This window comes from Prionailurus bengalensis, chromosome E3 (assembly GCF_016509475.1).
Source record: "Prionailurus bengalensis isolate Pbe53 chromosome E3, Fcat_Pben_1.1_paternal_pri, whole genome shotgun sequence".
NCBI lineage: Eukaryota > Metazoa > Chordata > Mammalia > Carnivora > Felidae > Prionailurus > Prionailurus bengalensis.
In genome coordinates, this window is record NC_057357.1 from 33,055,680 (window position 1) to 33,076,345 (window position 20,666).

The 20,666-nt window shown below is 40.5% G+C and overlaps 1 protein-coding gene across 3 annotated transcripts in view; it reads right to left on the reverse strand.

Annotated features, from left to right (window-relative positions):
• Nucleotides 1–430: 430 nt before the first annotated feature.
• Nucleotides 431–20,666, reverse strand: part of ATF7IP2 (activating transcription factor 7 interacting protein 2) — a 58,858-nt gene continuing 38,622 nt past the window's right edge. For 2 of the 3 annotated variants that reach the window (XM_043560548.1, XM_043560549.1), the window contains exons 8-12: nt 20,505–20,578; nt 19,316–19,377; nt 18,337–18,406; nt 1,460–1,545; nt 431–861 (exon numbers count right to left, since the gene is read on the reverse strand). In XM_043560548.1, the coding sequence (XP_043416483.1) occupies nt 448–861; nt 1,460–1,545; nt 18,337–18,406; nt 19,316–19,377; nt 20,505–20,578 (706 nt within the window). In that variant the 3' untranslated portion in view covers nt 431–447. The remainder of the gene's footprint in view (nt 862–1,459; nt 1,546–18,336; nt 18,407–19,315; nt 19,378–20,504; nt 20,579–20,666) is intronic. The other variant, XM_043560550.1, reaches the window with a different exon arrangement.

The window sequence follows — 20,666 nt, forward strand, 5'->3', positions numbered from 1 at the left end:
TATTTTCGTAAAATCTTGGTGAGCACCCCAGGGATGACCCTTCCTCAGCAGAGAGCTGATTTTTCTTGTACCTACACTGACCACAAAAGCAGGGCACCGAACGCTGATTTCCAAAGGCGCAAGAAGTGGCTGCTCGTATCCTAGGGCTTTGGAGATAGAACAGCAGCGCCTCCATAGTCCCAGAGGTTATGTACACGGCACAGCCGAAGTGACGTGAGTCCAGGGAAGCGTATGTTTTAGAACATATCTTCTGGAAGTACTTATTGAATGCAAATCAGAAATTCATGAAACGAGACGTCACTTACAACATAAGGACGAGGCCTGTCCCTGTTCAAAGGGTTCACAATCTGAACTGGCCCCTGGCAAATAGTGTTAGAGGAACACTGTAAACCAACAACTCAAAAATGAAAAAACAAAACAGCGCGATACAATAATCACCAAAGACTTTTAGGTGAGATTTTCAGAAAACCCAGGGATAGATTTTATATCACAAAATGGTCCATATCGTCCAAAAATGTCTTTTGACTGGACGGTAAAATAGTATTTGTTGGAAGCTAAAAATTGAGATAAAGTACAGGCCATTGGGAGTGGTAAAGCTTTAATTTCTCCGATTTTCTTCCAAATAAACTTATTACTAGGGTTGTCATGGCAGAGAAAGAGGTGATAGCTTTCCACAGGGGCACACTTGGGGTTGATTTTAGCGATGTTCCAAGTCAGCGCGATGCCCCTGGGTCTCAGCACCCGCTTCACTTTGAGCTCAGGCTTCTGCGGGGGAAGCGTGTCTCGGGTTTTGTCTACGAGCTCGGGCAGCAGTGGTGGTGGTTCTGGGAGAGGCGGCAGGTGCTCAAAGGACTCAGGAGCCTAAAAACACATTTAGAAAGTTTAGCGAGCTGGCTCAGCGGGCTCTGGTAATTTACACGCGCGTGACTGCAGTTCTAAATCTACTTCCCAGTTTTCTGTCCGTTTCTCCAAATCCTCAGGACAAAAGGATGCTTCAAGACTATGTGGGGCTAGGGCCGGTCTTTTTAAGCACAAGCTGCTTTTGGCATTATGATTTGCACACTCTGCAGTGTCACTAGTCCAGAATGGTGAGGTCCCAGACGTTCTGGATCATTATTCCAGCTCATTTCCAACTTGTGTTCCCAAACGCTGTGCTAGTTTACGTGAATGGTGTGAGTGTACACGAACACCCATTTCTCTCCACCGTCATCAACAATGGCGACTGCTCTTAAAAATCTTTTGTATACACACACACACACACACACACACACACACATTTGTATTTGCTTTAACTTTTATAGCTTCTGGAAGACTCCATTATTTTGACTGCATACATAAGGAGATGTACAACAGCACAGTCTCAAAAGCACAAGCTGCAAGGGGACCCAAATGTGTCTGCCTAGGTAAATGGGTACTTCCCCTCAATCTGGAAGGAGCATCCCTTATAGAGCATCAGTACCTGGGCTGCATTTTGTGCCACTGGGGTTGTCTCTTTTGAGGTTGAAACCTCTTTTGCGGGTGACTCCAGGGTGGATACTGAACTTTCTGTGAACACAAGGTATAAGAAGTAAAATTTATCTGCAACAATCAATTCCATAGCCTTTAAGCAAAGCTAGTTACGTCTACCTTAACTTTGTGTATCACAATTATACTGTTAAAACGTATACTCCAAGTATTAGGAACCTTGAGACAACAGAAGATGACATAATATTCATATTATTTAATAATAATTAAATGTGAACTAAAGTTACAAAACTGTGAAATAAGATGACAAACTTTTGATAAAAATTCAAGACCCAAAGGTGCTACATACAGCAAACTTTCCTTCAAATGGGACAAGAATTCTCCCCTTAAACACTGAAGTCACTATGTAAGCTAGAAGTAGGAAAAACTACACACAGGAGAGTGCTCCTGGCTCAGGGCTCTTAGAGGTGGCTTGGGCTCTCTCAGGCCAACAGGATATTTGCAAACAGAGCCATCTGCAATCCTGTATAAATAAGTGACACACACAAGTCCTGGGAATTCAAATGAAGTATCAGGCAGCCTGCAGGTTACAGGACTCTGCTGCGGAGGCTGCTTCAGCCTAGAGGGCATCGGATATACCACTGATCCTTGAACAACACAGGCTCGGTCCACCTAGATGTCGCTGTTTTTCATTAAATGTAGTACAGTCCTGTACAAATATTTTCTCTCTCTTGTAATTGTCAAGCCATTTTTTCTCTAGCTTAGTGTATTGTAAGAAAACAGTATATACGACATAGAACACACAAACAGGTGTTGACTGTTATCAGTAAGGTTTCCAGTCAACAGTGGGTTGTTAGTAGTTACATTCTGGGGAGCCAACAGTCATATGCAAGTTTTCTTTACTTTTTTCTTTTTTTTTTTTTTTAGTTTATTTATTTTGAGAGAGCAAGAGAGCAAGTGTGAATGGGGGAGGGGCAGAGAGTGGGAGACAGAGAATCTCAAGCAGGCTCCACACTGCCAGCACAGAGCCTGATGCGGGCCTTTGAACTCTCGAACTGTGAGATTATGACCTGAGCCAAAATCAAGAGTTGGATGTACAACTGACTGAGCCACCTGGGTGCCTCTAGGCAGATTTTTTCTTTTCTTTTGTTTTTTTGATAAAAATGTTTAATGTTTATTTACTTTTGAGAGAGAGAGAGAGAGAGAGAGAGAGAGAGAGAGGCAGAGAGAGGGGGATACAGAGGATCCGAAGCAGGTTCCGTGCCGACAGCAGAGAGCGTGATGTGGGGCTCGAACTCACAAACCATGAGGTCATGACCTGAGCCAAAGTTAGACGCTTAACTGAGTGAGTCACCCCACAGATGTTCAGCTGTGTGGAGGCTGGTGTCCCTATCCCCCACATTACCCAGGGTCAACCATAAATTGTGGACTGTGGTAAGGGAGAGGGGAGGGAAAAGGGAGAAAAAGGAGAACAGAAGAGAGCTGGTGAAGGGAAGAAAAGGGTAAAACAGAGAAAATGTGAGCCTAAGGGAGAGACAGAAGGTTTTAGTTGGCCCAGGACAATGTTCTGAAGTTGTATCCATGTAGTTGTATATAATAATATTCTGCTTATTTAAAAATTTTTTTTTTATATTTATTTATTTTTGAGAAACAGAGTGAGACAAAGCATGAGCCGGGGAGGGGCAGAGAGAGATGGAGACACAGAATCCGAAGCAGGGTCTAGGCTCTGAGCAAGCAGGTCAGCACAGAGCCTGATGCGGGGCTCAAACCCACGAACTGTGAGATCATGACATGAGCCGAAGTCGGAGGCTCAACCAACTGAGCCACCCAGGTGCCCCTATTTTTTTTTAAATAAGCTCCCTAAGTGGGGTTTGAACTCACAACCCTGTGATCAAGAGCCACGTGCACCACCGACGGAGCCAGCCAGACACCCCAACATTTTGTTCATATTTACTGTTGAGTAGCATTTAGCTGTATTATAGATATGCTGCAACCTGTTTCTCCATTTATCCACTGATGGACATTTGCACTGTTTCTAGTTTGGGGCTACATGCATAAAGTGGCCACAAACATACGTGTCAAGTCTTTGTGGATGTGGGTTTTCATTTCTCTTGGGTCAATCAATACCTAAGATTAGAATAACACGGTCACATGGTAGGGGTGCAGTTGACATACTGAACCACCAGATCACTTCGAAAGTGGTTTTACCATTGTACATCCCTCCCGCTATGGCCTGGGAATTCTAGGCTGTTCCACATCCGGGCCCACACTCTGTGTATTTTCAGTTGTTCTCCTTTGTAGCCATATTGTGCCATCTCATTCCAGTCTGCATTGGCCTGGTGAGTAACGATGTCGAGGATGTTCTCTCGTGCCAGTCTACCATCCCCACAGCTTCTACAGTGAAGTGTCATCCGTTTGTTGGCGTTTAATTGGCTCTTTTTCTCCCAAGCATCTTAAGGGAGAAGCTTATCAGATTGCTCATTTTAGACTTTCCATTTTTTCTAATATAAACATTTAATGCTAGTAACTTCCCTCCAAGCACTGCTCTATCTGCTTCCCTCAGATTTTGCTGTTTCAATTTTCATTCAGTTGAAAACATTTTCAAATTTCCCTTTTGACTGCTCTGACTCCTGGGTTATTTTTTAGAAACGTGTTTGGTCTGCAAATACCTAGGGATTTTCCAGCGATCCCGGTTACTGATCGTGAATTTAATTCTGCCGTGTCAAAGAACATACCCTATAGGACTACAGTCCTTTTAAATATACTGGGACTAGTTTTATGGTCCAGAACACAATCTATCCTATCGCATGTTTCATATGCACTTAAAGAGAAGGTGTATTCTGCCATGGTTGAGTTGAGCGTTCTACAAATGTCACTTAGCTTAAGCTGGGTTGGTAGTGTTGCTCAGGTTTCTACATACCCCGTCAAGTGCTGAGAATGGAGGGATGGAACCTCTAATTCTAATGGCTTATTTTTCTATTTGTCATCTCAGTCCTATAAGTTTTTGCATCAGGAATTCTGAAATGCTGTGATTAAGTACATACACATGTAGGTTTCCCAGGTCTTCCTGTTGAAATGACTGCTTTATCGTTAGAGATAGTCTTCTTTACCCCTGGTAATATTCCTTGTTCTCAAGTCCATTTGATGGCAATACCGTCACCCCAGCTTTCTCACGACTAGCGTCTGTATGCTTTTGCATAGCTGTCTCCCTCCATCCTTTTAACCTCTCCATGTATTTGTATCTGAAGGGCATCATATAATTATCTTATAGTTGGATCTTGTTTTCTTATCCAGTCCAACAAGGTCTGCTTGTGAATGTAGTGTTTAGACCACTAACACTTATTCTAATTATCAGTATGGCTGGGTTTAACTCTACCATCTTGCCTTCTGTTCTCCATTAGTTTCGTTTGCTCTTTGCATTTTTTGTGGCTTCTCTTAGATTATTTAAAAATTCCATTTTATCCTCACTATGGTCTATTAGCTATACTTGCACTTAAAAAAATTATTGCTCTAGGCATTACCATATGTATCTTCAATAACTTAGTCTGTTTTCAAGTAACATACTAATAAAACGTTAAGACCCTCACAAAAGCATACATCCATTCCTGTCTTATGCACCACTATTGTCATATATTAACTTCTACATATATTATAAACTCTACAACATGGTATTACATTCTTTCACATACAACACTTTCCATCTGCTATCATTTTCATTTTGCTCGAAGAACTTCCTTTATTTTTTTTTCTGCAAATTTTTATTTAAATTCTAGTTGCTTAACATAGTGTAATACTGGGTTTAGGGGTAGAATTTAGTGATTCATCGTTTACACGTAACACCCAGTGCTCGTCATTACAAATACTCTCCTTCATGCCCATCCCCCATCTCCCACCCCCCCTCCATCAACCCTTAGTTTGTTCTCAATCATTAAGAGTCTCTTATGGTTTGCTTCCCTCTCTCTCTTTTCCCTTCCCATACGTTCATCGGTTTTCTTTCCTAAATTCCACATGAGTGAAATCATATGGTATTTGACTTTCCCTGACTGACTTATTTCACTTAGCATAATATACTCTAGCTCCTTCCCTGCTGTTACCAATTGTAAGATTTAATTCTTTCTGGTGGCTGAGTAATAATCCATTGTGTGTGGGTGTGTGTATGTATGTGTATTATCGTACACATACATACACAAACACCTTTAATCCATTCTTCAATTGATGGGACACTTCGGCTCTTTCCATAGTTTGGCTATTGTTGACAATGCTGCTAATAAACATCAGGGTGCATGCACCCCTTAGAACCTGTATTTTTATATCTTTTGGATAAATACTTAGTAGTGCAATTGGATTGTATGGTAGCTCCATTTTAAAATTGTTGAGGAACCTCCATACTGTTTTCCAGAGTGGCTGCACCAATTTGCATTCCCACCAACAGTGTTAAGAGGGTTCCCCTTTCTCCATATCTTCACCAACATCTGTTGTTTCCTGTGTTGTTAAATGTTAGCCATTCTGACAGAAGTGAGGTAGTTTCTCAATGTGGTTTTGATTTGTGTTTCTCTGATGATGAGTGATGTTGAGCATCTTTGCAGGTGTCTGTTAGCCGTCTGGATGTCTTCTTTGGAAAACTGTCTATTCATGTCTTCTGCCCATTTCTTAACTGGGTTATTTTTGGGGTGTTGAATTTGGTAAGTTCTTTATAGATTTTGGATACTAACCCTGTATCAGATATGTCATTTGCAAATATCTTCTCCCATTCCTCAGGCTGCCTTTTAGTTTTGTTGATTGTCTCCTTTGCTGTGCAGTAGCCTTTTATCTTGATGAAGTCCCAATAGTTTATTTTTACTTTTGTTTTCCTCGCCTCTGGCGATGTGTCTAGTAAGAAGTTGCTATGGCAGAGGTCACAGAGGTTGCTACCTGTGTTTTCCTCTGGGATTTTGATGCTTTTCTGTCTCACATTTAGGTCGTTCATCCATTTTGAATTTATTTTTGTGTATGGTATAAGAAAGTGGTCCAATTTTCCCAACACCATTTGTTGAAGAGATGGTTTTTTTCCCATTGGCTATTCTTTCCTGCTTTGGTAAAGATTAGTTAACCATATAGTTGTGGGTCCATTTCTGAGTTTTCAATTCTCCCTTGAAATGTTCCACTGATTTATGTGTCTCTGTTTGTGCCAGTACCATATTGTCTTGATGACTACAGCTTTGTAATATAGCTCGAAGTCTGGAATCGTGATGTCTCTACCTTTGCCTTTATTATTCAAGATTGCTTTGGCTGTTCAGGGTCTTTTGTGGTTCCATACAAATTTTAGGATTGTTTGTTCTGTCTCTGTGAAGAATGCTGGTGGTATTCTGATAGGGATTGCATTAAATGTGTAGATTGCTTTAGATCATGTAGATATTTAAACAATGTTGGTCCTTCCAGTCCATGAGCATGGATTCCCTCCCCCCCCCCCCCCCCCGCCCATTTCATTGTGTCCTCCTAAGTTTATTTTGTAAGTGCTCTTTGGTTTTCAGAGTATAGACCTTTTACCTCTTTGGTTAGGTTTATTCCTAGGTATCTTACTCGTTTTGGTGCAACTGTAAATGGGGTCGATTCCTTGATTTCTCTTTCTGCTGCTTCATTACTGGTGTATAGAGATGCAACAGAAGTACAGAGATGTACAGAAGTACATCGATTTTATATCCTTCAACTTTGCTGAATTCATGTATTAGTTCTAGCAATTTTTCTGTTGGAGTCTTTCAGGTTTTCCACAGTAAGTATCATGTCTGCAGATAGCAGAACTCTGACTTCTTCCTTGCTGATTTGGATGCCTTTTATTTCTTTTTGTTGTCTGAGGCTAAGACTTCCAGTACTATGTTAAATGATAATGGTGAGATTGGATATCCCTGTCTTGTTCCTGACTGCAGAGGAAAAACCTTATTTTTCCCCACTGAGAATATTGGCTGTGAATCTTTTGTATATGGCTTTTATGATGTTGAGGTATGTTCCATCTATACCTACTTTGTTGAGGGTTTTTATTAAGAATGGATGCTGTATTTTGTCAAATGCTTTTTCTGCATTTATTGTGACAGTCATATGGTTCTTATCCTTTTATTAATGTGGTATTATCACACTGATTGGTTTGCGAACATTGAACCACCCCTGCAACCTAGGAACAAATCCCACTTGGTTGTGGTGAATAATTCTTTTAATGTACTGTTGGATTCAATCTGCTAGCATCTTGTTGAGAATTTCTGGGTCCATGTTCATCAGGGATATTGGCCTGTAATTCTCCTTTTAGGTGGGGTCTTTGTCTGGTCTTGGGATATTATATTAAGAACTCTTCTTTAAATGTCTGTTAGAATTCCCCTGGGAAGCCATCTGTCCCTGAACTTTTGTTCGTTGGGAGATTTTTAATTACAGATCCAATTTCTTTGCTGGCTATGGGCCTGCTTAAATTTTCTATTTCTTCCTGTTTCAGTTTTGGTAGTGTGTATGTTTCTAGGAATTTGTCAATTTCTTACACATTGCCCTGTTGTGGTTTTTTTTTTTGGCAATTTTTCATAATATTTTCTTAAATTTTTTTTGTATTTCTGTATTTGCGGTGATCTTTCATTTGTAATTTTATTTATTTGGATCTTTTCTCTTTTCTTTTTGATAAGTTTGGCTAGGAGTTTATCAATTTTATTCTTTCAAAGAGCCAGCTTAGTTTCATTGATCTGTTTGTTTGTTTCTATATCATTTATTTCTGCTCTAATCCTTGTTTTCTCCTTCTCCTGCTCACTTTATTTGCTGTTCCTTTTCTAGCTCCTTAAGGTTAGGTGGCATATTTGACTTTTCTTGCTTCTTGAGGTAAGCCTGTATTGCAATATTCTTCCCTCTTAGCAGAGCCTTGGCTGCATCCCAAAAATTTTGCACTGTTGTGCTTTAATTTTCAAGCATGAGTGGGAGAGGGACAGAGAAAGAGGGAGAGTCCCAAGCAGGCTCTGTGCTATTAGCACAGAGCCTGATGTGGGCCTCGAACTCACAAACCATGAGATCATGACCTGAACTGAAATCAAGAGTTGGATGCTTAACCAACTGAGCCACCCAGGTGCCCCAACCCATTTATTCTTTAGTAGGATATTTTTAATCTCCATGTATTGTGGTCTTTCCAAATTTTTTGTTGTGGTTGACTTCAAGTTTCATAGCACTGTGGTCTGAAAATATGCATGCATGATCTCAGTCTCTTTGTGCTTGTTGAGGGCTGATTTGTGATCTATTCTGGAGAATATTCTATATGCACTTGAAAAGTATGTGTATTCTGCCACTTTAGGATGAAATGTTCTGAATAAATCTGTTAAGTCCATCTGGCCCAATATACCAATCAAAGCCACTGTTTCTTTGATTTTCTGTTTAGATGATTTGTCCATTGCTGTGAAAGTGGGTTGTTGAAATCCCATACTATTATTGTGTTATTATCTGTGAGTTTCTTTATGTTTGTTATTAATGGATTTGTATATTTGGGGGCTTCCACTTGGGGGCATAAATATTTACAGTTGTTAGATTTTTTTTTTTTTAATTTTTTTTTCAACGTTTATTTATTTTTGGGACAGAGAGAGACAGAGCATGAATGGGCGAGGGGCAGAGAGAGAGGGAGACACAGAATCCGAAACAGGCTCCAGGCTCCGAGCCATCAGCCCAGAGCACGACGCGGGGCTCGAACTCATGGACCGCGAGATCATGACCTGGCTGAAGTCGGATGCTTAACCGACTGCGCCACCCAGGCGCCCCTAGATTTTGTTTTTAATTTATTGTATTATTATTTATTTTTTCATTTAGTTTATTATTTATTTTAGAGAGACCACACACGTGTGAATGGGGGAGAGGGGCAGGGGAGAAAGGGAGGGAGGGAGGGAGAGAGAGAGAGAGAGAGAGAAAGGGAGGGAGGGAGAATCTTAAGCAGGCTCCATGCTCAATGCAGAGCCTAACGTGGAGCCTGGGATTATGATCAGAGCTGAAATTGAGTCGGATGGTCAAATGACTAAGCCACCCAGACGGCCCACAACTGTTAGATCGCCTTGATGGACAGACCCCTTAATTATGATATAATGCCCTTCATCTTTTCTTAAGTCTCTGGTTTAAAATTTAGTAATTCTGATATAAGTATGCCTACTCTGGCTTTATTTTGGCATCCATTAGTCATGATAGATGGTTCTCCATTCCTTTACTTTCAGTCTGCACATGTGTTTAGGTCTAAAATGAGTCTCTTCAGGAAACCATCAAAACCCTAGAGGAGAAAGGAGGAAAAAAACCTCTCTGACCTCAGCTGCAGCAATTTCTTACTTGACACATCTCCAAAGGCAAGGGAATTAAAAGCAAAAATGAACGATTGGGACCTCATGAAGATACAAAGCTTCTGCACTGCAAAGAAAATAATCAACAAAACTAAAAGGCAACCAACGGAATGGGAAAAAATATCTGCAAATGACATATCAGACAAAGGGCTAGTATCCAAAATCCATAAAGAACTCACTAAACTCCACACCCGAAAAACAAATAATCCAGTGAGGAAATGGGCAGAAGACATGAACAGACACTTTTCCAAAGAAGACATCCAGATGGCCAACAGGCACATGAAAAGATGCTCAATGTCACTCCTCATCAGGGAAATACAAATCAAAACCACACTGAGATACCACCTCACGCCAGTCCACAATGTGGAGGTTCCTCAAAAAATTAAAAATAGGTCTACCCTATGACCAGCAATAGCACTGCTAGGAATTTACCCAAGGGATACAGGAGTGCTGATGCATAGGGGCACTTGTATCCCAATGTTTATAGCAGCACTTTCAACAATAGCCAAATTATGGAAAGGGCCTAAATGTCCATCCACTAATGCGTGGATAAAGAAATTGTGGTTTATATACACAATGGAATACTACTTGGCAATGAGAAAGAATGAAATATGGCCTTTTGTCACAACGAGGATGGAAATGGAGAGTGTTATGCTAAGTGAAATAAGTCATACAGAGAAAGACAGATACCATATGCTTTCACTCTTATGTGGATCCTGAGAAACTTCACAGAAGACCATGGGGAAGGGGAAGGAAAAAAAAAGTTAGAGAGGGAGACAGCCAAACCATAAGAGACTCTTAAAAACGGAGAATAAACTGAGGGTTGATGGGGGCTGGGAGGGAGAGGAGGGGAGGGTGGGTGATGGGCATTGAGGAAGTCACCTGTTGGGATTAGAATTGGGTGTTGTATGGAAACCAATTAAACAATAAATTTCATATTAAAAAAATAAATGAGTCTCTTGTAGGCAGCATATACGAGACTTGTTTTATTTATCCATTCTGATACTCTATGTCTTTTGATTGGAGCATTTAGTCAGTTTACATTCAGAGTGGTACTGAAAACATAGGAATTTAGCGCCATTGTGTTATCTGTAAAGTTGGTGTTTCTGGTGATGTTCTCTGTTCCTTTTGGTCTTTTTTCCCTTCCCCACTCAGAGTCTGCCCCTTTAATATTTCTTGCAGGGCTGTTTTAGTGGTCATGAACTCCTTTAGTTTTTACTTGCACGGGAAACTCTCTCTCCTTCTATTCTGAATGATAGCCTTGCTGGATATGCAGCCTGACTGCACATTTTCCCTGTTCAGCATGTTGAACAAATCATTCCACTCCTTTCTGACCTGCCAAGTTTCTGTGCACAGACCTGATGTGAACCTGATTTATTTTCTCTTATAGGTTAAGGACATTTTCCCCTTGCTACTTTCAGGATTCTTTCCTTGTCTGTGTATTTTGTGAATTTGACTACGATATACCTTGATGATGGCCAGCTTTTGCTGAATTTAATGGCAGTTCTCTGTGCTTCTTGGATTTTGAAGTCTGTTTCCTTATTAGGGAAGTTTTCAGCTATAATCTGCTTAAATAAACCCTCTCCTCCTTTTTCTTTCTCTTCTTCTGGGACTCCTATGATACGAAAGTTTACACATTTAAGGAGTTGCTGAGTTCTCTAAATGTACAATTATGATCCAATACATTTTTTCCCTCTTTTTTTCTGCTTCATTATTTTTCATAATTTTATCTTTTATATCACTCATTTGTTCCTCTGCTTCATCCGTCCTCAGTGTCACTGCATCCATTTGGGTTTGCATCTCAATTACAGCATTTTTTATTTTGGCCTTTGACTAGTGTTTTGTTCTTTGATCTCTGCAGTAATGGATTCTCTAAGTGTCTTCTATGCTTTTCTCAAGCCCAGCTAGTATCCTTGTGATTACTGAATTCCTCCGTCTTGTCATTTTGTCTGGGTCACTGGTCTGTTTGTGTGTGTGATTGTTAGGAAAGTCTGTTGTATTCCTACTCTTGAGAATAATGGCTATTATGGGGGTAAAAAAAAAAAAAGCTAGATCCTAAGTGTGTTTTGGTGTGCTTGTTAAAAGAAGTAGATTCCTAAATAAATAAAGCAACATTTAAAAATAAATTTTAAAAAAATGAAGGTAAATCCTGGGTGTGCTTTGGTCTGCTTGTTAAAATAAGTTAGATCCAAAAAACAAAACAAAAAAAGGAAGCTAGGTCCAGTTTCCCCTAGAGCCAAAGCTTTGCAGCAGTCTAAGATCAGTGACTTTGTGCATGAGGTGGGGGGGGGGGGGGTCTGTGCTGGCCTCCCGGAGGCGGAGCCTGCTATGCTGATTCTCAGGTGAACTTGCCCTAATGGAGGCGCATCTGCCGGGGGGGGGGGGGGGGGGGGGTGCTTGGTGTAAGCGGCTCTAGCCTCCACTGGATGGCACTGTTTTGCTCATTGAAGTCGGTCCGTGCTGATGGATAGAGGTGGGGGGACTGAGGGGTAGAGGGTGAGGGGGTGGGGATGGCACTGCCTTGCTCTCTCCTCCTAGGAGCTGGGAGTTTGTGCCCGCCACCCTTCAGGACGCCCTCAGAGAAGTGTGAATCATCACCTTTCTTGTGTGCCCCACTGCTGCCAAATCTCTGCCTTCACCCTGCCTGTGTCTGAGTTGTCCACCTGCCAGGCAGCACGGTACTGCTGTGTTCTATGTTGGGCGCGTGCCTGGGTTTCAAAACTCCAAACTCCAAGACGCAGACCCCCGCTGGTCCTCTGGGGGAGGGTCTTGCCTTGCTTTTGCCTTTTGCTCGTCTGTCCCAGAAGAGCAGTCGCAGAACTGCACGGCGGTTCGGAGTTCACTGTAAACTGCAGAACAAGGCTGGCACCAAGGTTTGCTGCCCCCAGCTGGTGTCTGCTCCTACACTAGCGAACAGGGCAGCATGCTGGTGCCACCCGTTCTTTTTGTCCCCGGAGAGGCCATGCCACCACTCCCACACGTACTCCAAGCAGGGGAACTGTTTCTTCCTGTGCCACCCAAGGGATCCTCAGACCACGGTGCCTGCTCCCGGGTCTCCACCCTCCTTCCCCACCTGCTAAGCCCACCAGGCACGGCCACAGCGATGGCGTAGACCTCTAAAACTTGAGACTTTGCGCTCCACTGCTTGTAACAACTTGCAGCAGTCAGCCTTTCTTCTTTACCCGGTTGATGGTTTCTAGGAAGATTTTCTTCTTGTGCAATCCGCTGCAGGTGTTCTCTCTCTCTCTCTCTCTCTCTCTCTCTCTCTCTGTTGCTCCCTTCTCTGTGATCAGGGCTCCCTTCCGTTCGCAGCACCCACAGCTCTTTTCTGCCCTAAATCAAGTCTCTGCAGCTCCCCTTCCACAATATGGCTGTTTTTCTACTTTCAGTTGGGCAGTTTTCCTCGGTCAGGCCTCGGATCGATTTCCCGGGTATTCAGAATGATTTGGTATTTATCTAGCTGTGTTCAAGAGAGGAGGCAAGTTTAGGGACCTCTACCCCTCCCAGAACTTCCTTTATTTTTAATAACGAAGGTTTACTGGCAACAAATTTTATCTTAAAAAGTCTTTTTATATATTTATTTTGAGAGAGAAAGAGCATGTGTGTGGGAGGGGGGAGAAGCAGAGCGAGAGGGAGTCTGAAGCAGGCTCGTCTCCACCAGTAGCACAGAGCCCAATGTGAGGCTCGAATTCACGAACCATGAGAATGCATGAACCCGAGCTGAAACCAAGAGTCGAATCCTTAACTGACTGAACCACCCACACGTTCCTATCTAAAAAAGTCTCAAGTTTGCTTTCACTTTTGAAAGATATACTTGGTAAGGATTTTTCCCCCCGGCCTTTTAATGATGTCATTTGACTGTCTTTTGGTTTGCACAGTTCCAAATGAGAAAACTGAATTCTTCATTCTTCTCTCTATGTTTTATGATATTTTTTTTTCTTAAAAACAATTTTTCTTTTTTTTCTGATTGCTTTTAAGATTTTTTTCTCTTTATCCCTGGTTTTCAGGAATTGATTATGAGGTACCTTGATATGGTGTTCTTTGTATTTATCCTCCTTGGAATTTACTTAAGTTCTTAATTATGTGGGTTTGTGCTTTTCATTAAATTTAGAAAACTTCTGACCATACATGTATGTAGGTCCACTTGGTACTATCCCACAGCTCATTAAAAAACTCTTACTCCTTTTTTCCCCAGGCTTTTTTCTTTTCTCTTTTTAATCTTCCTTTAATTTGGATAGTTTCTTTCTAAGCTATTTGGTCAGGTACTATTTCTTCCAATTTACCAATTTGTTTTCCTTCTTCTGTGTTTAATATGCTGTTTTTTTCCAGTCACTGAATTTTGTTTTCTAATTTGGTTCTATTTTGTATATTTTCTTTCTCTTATTATGTTCCTGTGTACTTTTTATCTTTGAGCATATTTCTTTTTTCTTTTTTTAATTTAAATTTTTTATGTAATCTCTACCCCAATTTGGAGCTCAAACTCCAGATCAAGAGCCAGGTGCCCCAGTTTGAGCATATTTATATCACATCTTTCAAAGTCCCTGTCTGTTAATTTTGTCATCTCTGTCATTTCTAAGTTTGTTTCAAATAGATTGATTTTTCTCTTGGTTATGGATTCCATTTTTAAAAAAAAATTTTTTTCTAACATTTATTCATTTTTGAGAGGGAGACAGAGCATGAGCCGGGGAGGGGCAGAGAAAGAGGGAGACACAGAATCTGAAGCAGGCCCCAGGCTCTGAGCTGTCAGCACAGGGCCTGACGTGGGGCTTGAACTCACGGACCATGAGATCATGACCTGAGCCGAAGTCGGACGTTTAACCGACTGAGCCACCCAGGCGCCCCTGGATTCCACTTTTTTTTTATCTTTACATCTCTACTGACTTTTAAATTGGATAATGGATATTATAAAATGTAAATGGCTGTATGTCGAATTCCATTCTCTCTCATTTTAAACAGAACACAGTGAGCTTTGTGTGGTAAGCCATCAAGTTACATGTAGTTCAGCTTGATCCTTTCGAAGTTTGTTTTTCGATTTTATTAGGGTAAGGCTACAGTTGCCTTTGCTTTAAGATGAGTTTACACCCAGATATTCAGAAGACTCTGCCACTATAGCTGGTCAAAATGGAAACATTTCCTACCTGTGAGCATAAAGCTCTTTGGTCATTCTTTGCCCAGATGTATTGAGTTTCACTCTACCCATGTGTGGCTTAATACTTCAGTAAGGCCTCAAGAGGATTCTATGCTAACCTCCTGGGGCTCTTTCTCTGAGTGGCTTCCTGATTCTGATACTATAGTCTTCCCCTTCTCTCCAGCTGCCTTAGCCTCTCTGGAGGCCAATCTCTGTCTCCTCACCTCAGCAAGACAGACATTCTCTGCTTGGGAGCTCCTACCGTGTACCACAGTCTAGGAAGGGAGTTGGGACAATCTGTACAGCTCATCTCATTCATTGCCTTCTCTCAGGGGTTGTAGTTCCTATCCTGCAATATCTGAAAAGATTTTTAAAAATTACATCTTGTTTAGTTTAGTTTCTTTATGGCAGAAAAGGGAAGTCTGGGATCATTTACTCACATCACTACTCTCTATACATACATTTATAACTTTTTTCTCTTGTTATATTACTAACACGTTTTCATCAACACATGTACTTCTTCTACAGCATTATTTTTAATGGCTGAATACTGCTGTACCATATAAATGTGTGCAATCAATCCTATATTTCTAGGAATTTAAGGATTTCCAAAGTTTTATCACAAATAGCACTGTGATGAACATTTTCAAAGAATTTGGGGGTCAAAAGGCTTCCATATTTGTTAAGTTTTTGATATTGATAAAAATGTCGTCCAGAAAGATTCACACTCCCATTCACAGTGTGCAAAATTGTATTTCTTTTAAATCTCTTTAATGGAAAATCTGCCGCACTAATTGAACACTTTGGTGGGAAAGTAAACTATGTGATAAACATTGTGCTAAAAGGATGGGAACTTACAGATTAATAAAGACACGGATGCTGTAGAAAAGAAGTTCCAGTGCTTTCCGGAAGACATATGTAAAGAAATGATTACAGGACGATGTAATCAAGCTAGAATATGGGCGTACGCTAAATACCAATGGTAAGGAGAACCTGGAAGGAACAGTGCAGTCAAAGTGTCTAAACTGAATATGAAAGGATGAAGAGTGGGGACATCACACAAGCCTAGGGAGGCCCAGAGGGGAGAGGCGTCCCAACAAAGGGAACAGCACACGTGGAGGTGGTGAGGAGAGGAGCAGCGCTACCTGTTGAGAGGCGATTAAGGCACAGCTAATGGATGTGTAGAACATAAGCTCGAAAGGTTTGCAGGGTCTACGTCATTGAGGCTTCTGTCGTGCTAAGGAGTTTTGATTTTATCGTACACAGGTGTGTACACAGAAAGCAGTATTTCAGTGACAGCTTGCAAGAGTCACCAGAAGCACTAAGTTTAGGGCAGAAACATTAGTTACTAGGTTATGACAGAAGACCAGGCTAAAGGTGATGGAATTCTGAAATAAGAAAATACATGGAGCAGACGGGTTGGCTTTTCAGGAGACAGAACTGATGGGCTTGAAAAGTGACGAGACTGTGGAACGAGGCAGATCTAAGCGTCAAAAGTGTTTCCTTTTGTCTAGGAAAACTGTCTAGCTTGGAAAATGGAGTGAGCTGGTGATACCATTCATCAAGACTGGGAATACAGGAGACAGTCTAGGTTTGACCTGAGAAACGAACTTTTATTGAGAGCTGGATATTCTACAAGATAAACAGACTCATGTTATCATGGGTCAGCAGCATGAATTAACATGATCTCTCTGTCCAACTGCTAGATTTCAGACTAAAGCCCCCCCAAGTTAGAGGTCTGATTTATCTTCTCAAGCAGTGACAAATCTGTCTTCCTACTTTTTATTTTATTGTGTCTCCAATCCTGTACTTTGGGGAATAAGCTGAGGGACTCCCTGAGCCTGCACTGACGAGTTAACAAGGCAGAAAGAATTACAAAGCCATAGGATGCTCACACCCAAGTATGGGTAAACAAGATTAGGTGAATAAGGATAGAGAAGGGGGGCAAAGGTCCCCAGAATAGAGGAGGGGGCAAAGGCCCCCAATACAAAGGTGTATGAGGTAAGCAAGATAAGGTATTCAGGGCAAAAGGGCTCCCCAATTTAGTACTATAGCAGAAAGCTGCTTTCACGGGAAGGAAGGACCAAATTAGGTAAACAGGTAAATAGGGCTACAGACCTCTGTGCTGTGGGTGAAGCTGCCCAGAGGGGAGCTGATTAACAAAAGAAAGGTGTCTTGTTAACCCTGAGGTTGTGTGCTCTATCTGTCTTATCCTCTAGGCTAGCCAAGATAAACAGACACGGGGCCTCCTGTCTGCCCTTAACAACCATCTACCCATCTGCCTGGTGTCAGGATTTTGTTTTGTTATTAACCCAAACCCCTAAAAACCTTCAAGACCCCCTTTCCCTCACGTCCATGAGTTACTGTTCACAGTTTCATTGCCTCTTTGTGCACATCCATTACCATGTTTGTAAGCCTTCTGATCCTAATAAAAACGGAGCAAGGACCCTTAATCGGGGCTCTTGTCTTTTCCCGGATATTAGCCATCTCTCACTTTTAATCCTGTGTCCGCTCTCTTGCTGGTCAAGAGAGAACTTTAGACTTAGAGTCTACGGCACTGTACCATGTAGTTTAGAAACAATTTGTAATCTGAATTAACAACCAACTGATTATTATAGATTCCAATTCATTTTCAGATCTATATTTCTAATTTTCATCACTAAACTGGAAATTGAAGGGTTTCTTAATTCTATCAAGAGGTACCTGGAGATTTCAATGGTTCCAACCTTTGTTTGGGTCCACAGTTGAAAGGGGAGAAGGAGTTAGACTATATATTTCCTATGCTAATCTCCATTTTTAAATATTACACAATTTTACTAATGCTAATAAGTAATATTTCAAGAGTTTATCAAGAGTTTCAAAAACATTCAAGTGCAGTTATTAAGGGCTGAAACTCTGTAACTCATTACTAGTCCCAGATGACTATATTTTACTTCTTTCTCTTTAAATCTGAGAAAGAGGGCGCTGTTCCTCTTCCCTTTCACGTTATGCCCTAGCTTCCTCTCACAGTGCTATTGTTATAGTTAAAGAAAAAAGGTGTGTACCAAAGAAGAGATTCATAATAGCCCCAAACAACCCAATGTCTTTCAGTGAGTGAATATAAACTATTTTATACATCTATACCACAGAATATTACTCACCAGCAAAAGGGAATACTACTGATACACAACTCTGGTGACCCTCTGAGGGAATTATGCTAAGTAAGGAAAAGAAGCCAATCTCAAAAAGATACACGCATATCATCACAGAACACCCACAGATGGTTGTGTGATTGGATTGTGGTGACCATCACATGAATCTCTACATGATAAAACTGCCCAGAACTACACACACACATATACTAACACACTGAAACAAACTTTATAAATGTGTCAAATGCTTTCTAAATTGTTAGCTTCCATCGTACTTAAGAAGGAAAGACAACTCGTTTACCTGCGTTGCAGTTTGATCGGGCTTCTTTTGTCAGATCGATCACAGAATCAAATTTCTTTTTCTCTGTGGCCTGAAAAGTTGTTGTTAAAGAAACAAGATTTTGCCTCCATAACAGAACATATTTTTTAAAAAATAAAACACAAATTTTAAATTACCATTTAGAAGACAGAACATGCTATAAGTCCTTAAGGTTTAATTTAATTCTACTATGAGAGAGAAGCTCAGGAAATACTACGTGGTTTTTCACAATATGACTGGGCAGAGTCTGAGTTAATTTGGTAAGTAAGTATGGTTTTGAAATATGTTTATCATTAAGTGTTTGCTTTTATTTTTTTTTTAATTTTTTCTCTCTCTTAATGTTTATTTTTTTTTTTTCCAACGTTTATTTATTTTTGGGACAGAGAGAGACAGAGCATGAACGGGGGAGGGGCAGAGAGAGAGGGAGACACAGAATCGGAAACAGGCTCCAGGCTCTGAGCCATCAGCCCAGAGCCTGACGCGGGGCTCGAACTCCCGGACCGCGAGATCGTGACCTGGCTGAAGTCGGACGCTCAACCGACTGCGCCACCCAGGCGCCCCTCTTAATGTTTATTTTTGACAGAGAAGAGTGCCTGTGCCTGGGTGCATGAGAATAGGAGGGGCAGAGACAGAAGGAGACAGAGGATCTGATGTGGGCTTTGTGCCGACAGCAGAGAGCCTGATCCCAATGCAGGGCTTGAACTCATGAACTGTGAGATCACAACCTGAGCCAAAGTTGAATGTGTAATCGACTGAGCCACCCAAGTGCCCTGTTTGCTTTTTAATGTTTACGCTAGAATGGACCATGGGTATGCCAACTAGTCAGACATTTATTTCACAGAGAATGAGTCTCCTGAAGAATGAATAACAAAACTAAGTCATCCGACATGTAGCAACACTCAAGTTCACAGAACTAACATATTCAAATAAACAGCACTCAGAAACAATATTTATTACCTACCTGAACTTCTGCTTCAGCATTTGGTGGACTGTTAGAATTTCCTGACGTAGGTTTTCCAGTATCTGAAAGACAATTATTAAAATACCAACATTTGACAAGTTTATTAAGCAATTAAATATTTATGAACTTTGTAATATATACAAATGCTAAAACATAATAATGAGGATCCTAATTAACCATTTACCAAGTATGGGTACATAGCCACAAAAAGTAATTCAATGGACATACCTATTCCAAAGACCAAGGAACAGTGCAAACAAACAAAAAATCTAATTTTCGTTCAAAAGATTTTGTTCTTCTGTGACTTTACAACTGTATTAGTGACTCTCTTTTGAAAATCCATCTGTAAATTAATACAGCATTTGAGGAAAGACTTGGAAAGGTGCACATTTTTTATTCACAGTATTTCTAAACTAGACTACTGGAGAGAGCTGAAGAGCATCGATCCAGAACCAGTAGAAAATCTCAGATCAATGCTTAATATCCCTTGTACCTATCTGATTCACAATCTTAACAGTCCAAACCCTGGGGGCAATTCAGGAGATAGATAAGTGGAGGCAAAGCTTTCTGAAATCAAGATGCAAATACTCTAAAATAGTAAAACGTGAAGAGGAAATGGATAATTTTGAATGAGAACTTCTAGGCCAACAAGAAAGCCATTGTAAAAGAGACGAACTTCAGAAATCTTAGGTTAAAGATTTTTACGTAAGTGAAATAAGACAGAAACTCTAAAGAACAACAGTATTCTCACAGAAACTGAAAGTTAAAACATCAAAGATGCAAAACAACAGCAGACTTTAAATCTTAAGTGGACTGTAAGGTAACTTAAAAGACAAAACAAAAAGACAAACAAAAAACAAATCTGTCCCCCCAACACAGGCCAGAGCAAACATGGAAAAATAATGTATACGAAAGGGTAAGTAGTTTTAAAACTCAAAAAGCCATTAAACACAATAAACAAACAAAAGGCCATAAATTGATAAACACGAGTTTAAAAAGAAACCTCAGTTATATCAAGGAATCATTTACTTATTCAGATATTATTAACCACAGACATAAATTAAAACACTTTTGGAACCAGAATTAAAATATTTATTTATTGAAAGATAATATTCAATTCTCTATTAGAAAAAAAACTGATTTGAGATTTTCTAATTTGATAGATGATATTTTAATCAACTTCAGATACCTGTTGGATTTGATGTAATTGGAGCTGTCAAATTAGGACTTTCCACAGAAATCAACATAACATCATCATTGTTACTAAAATGATAAAGAAAATTAAAAACAAAAATAAACTAAACATGCATTATTAGGCTGAAACATGCAATCAGTGGTTAGAATTCTGACT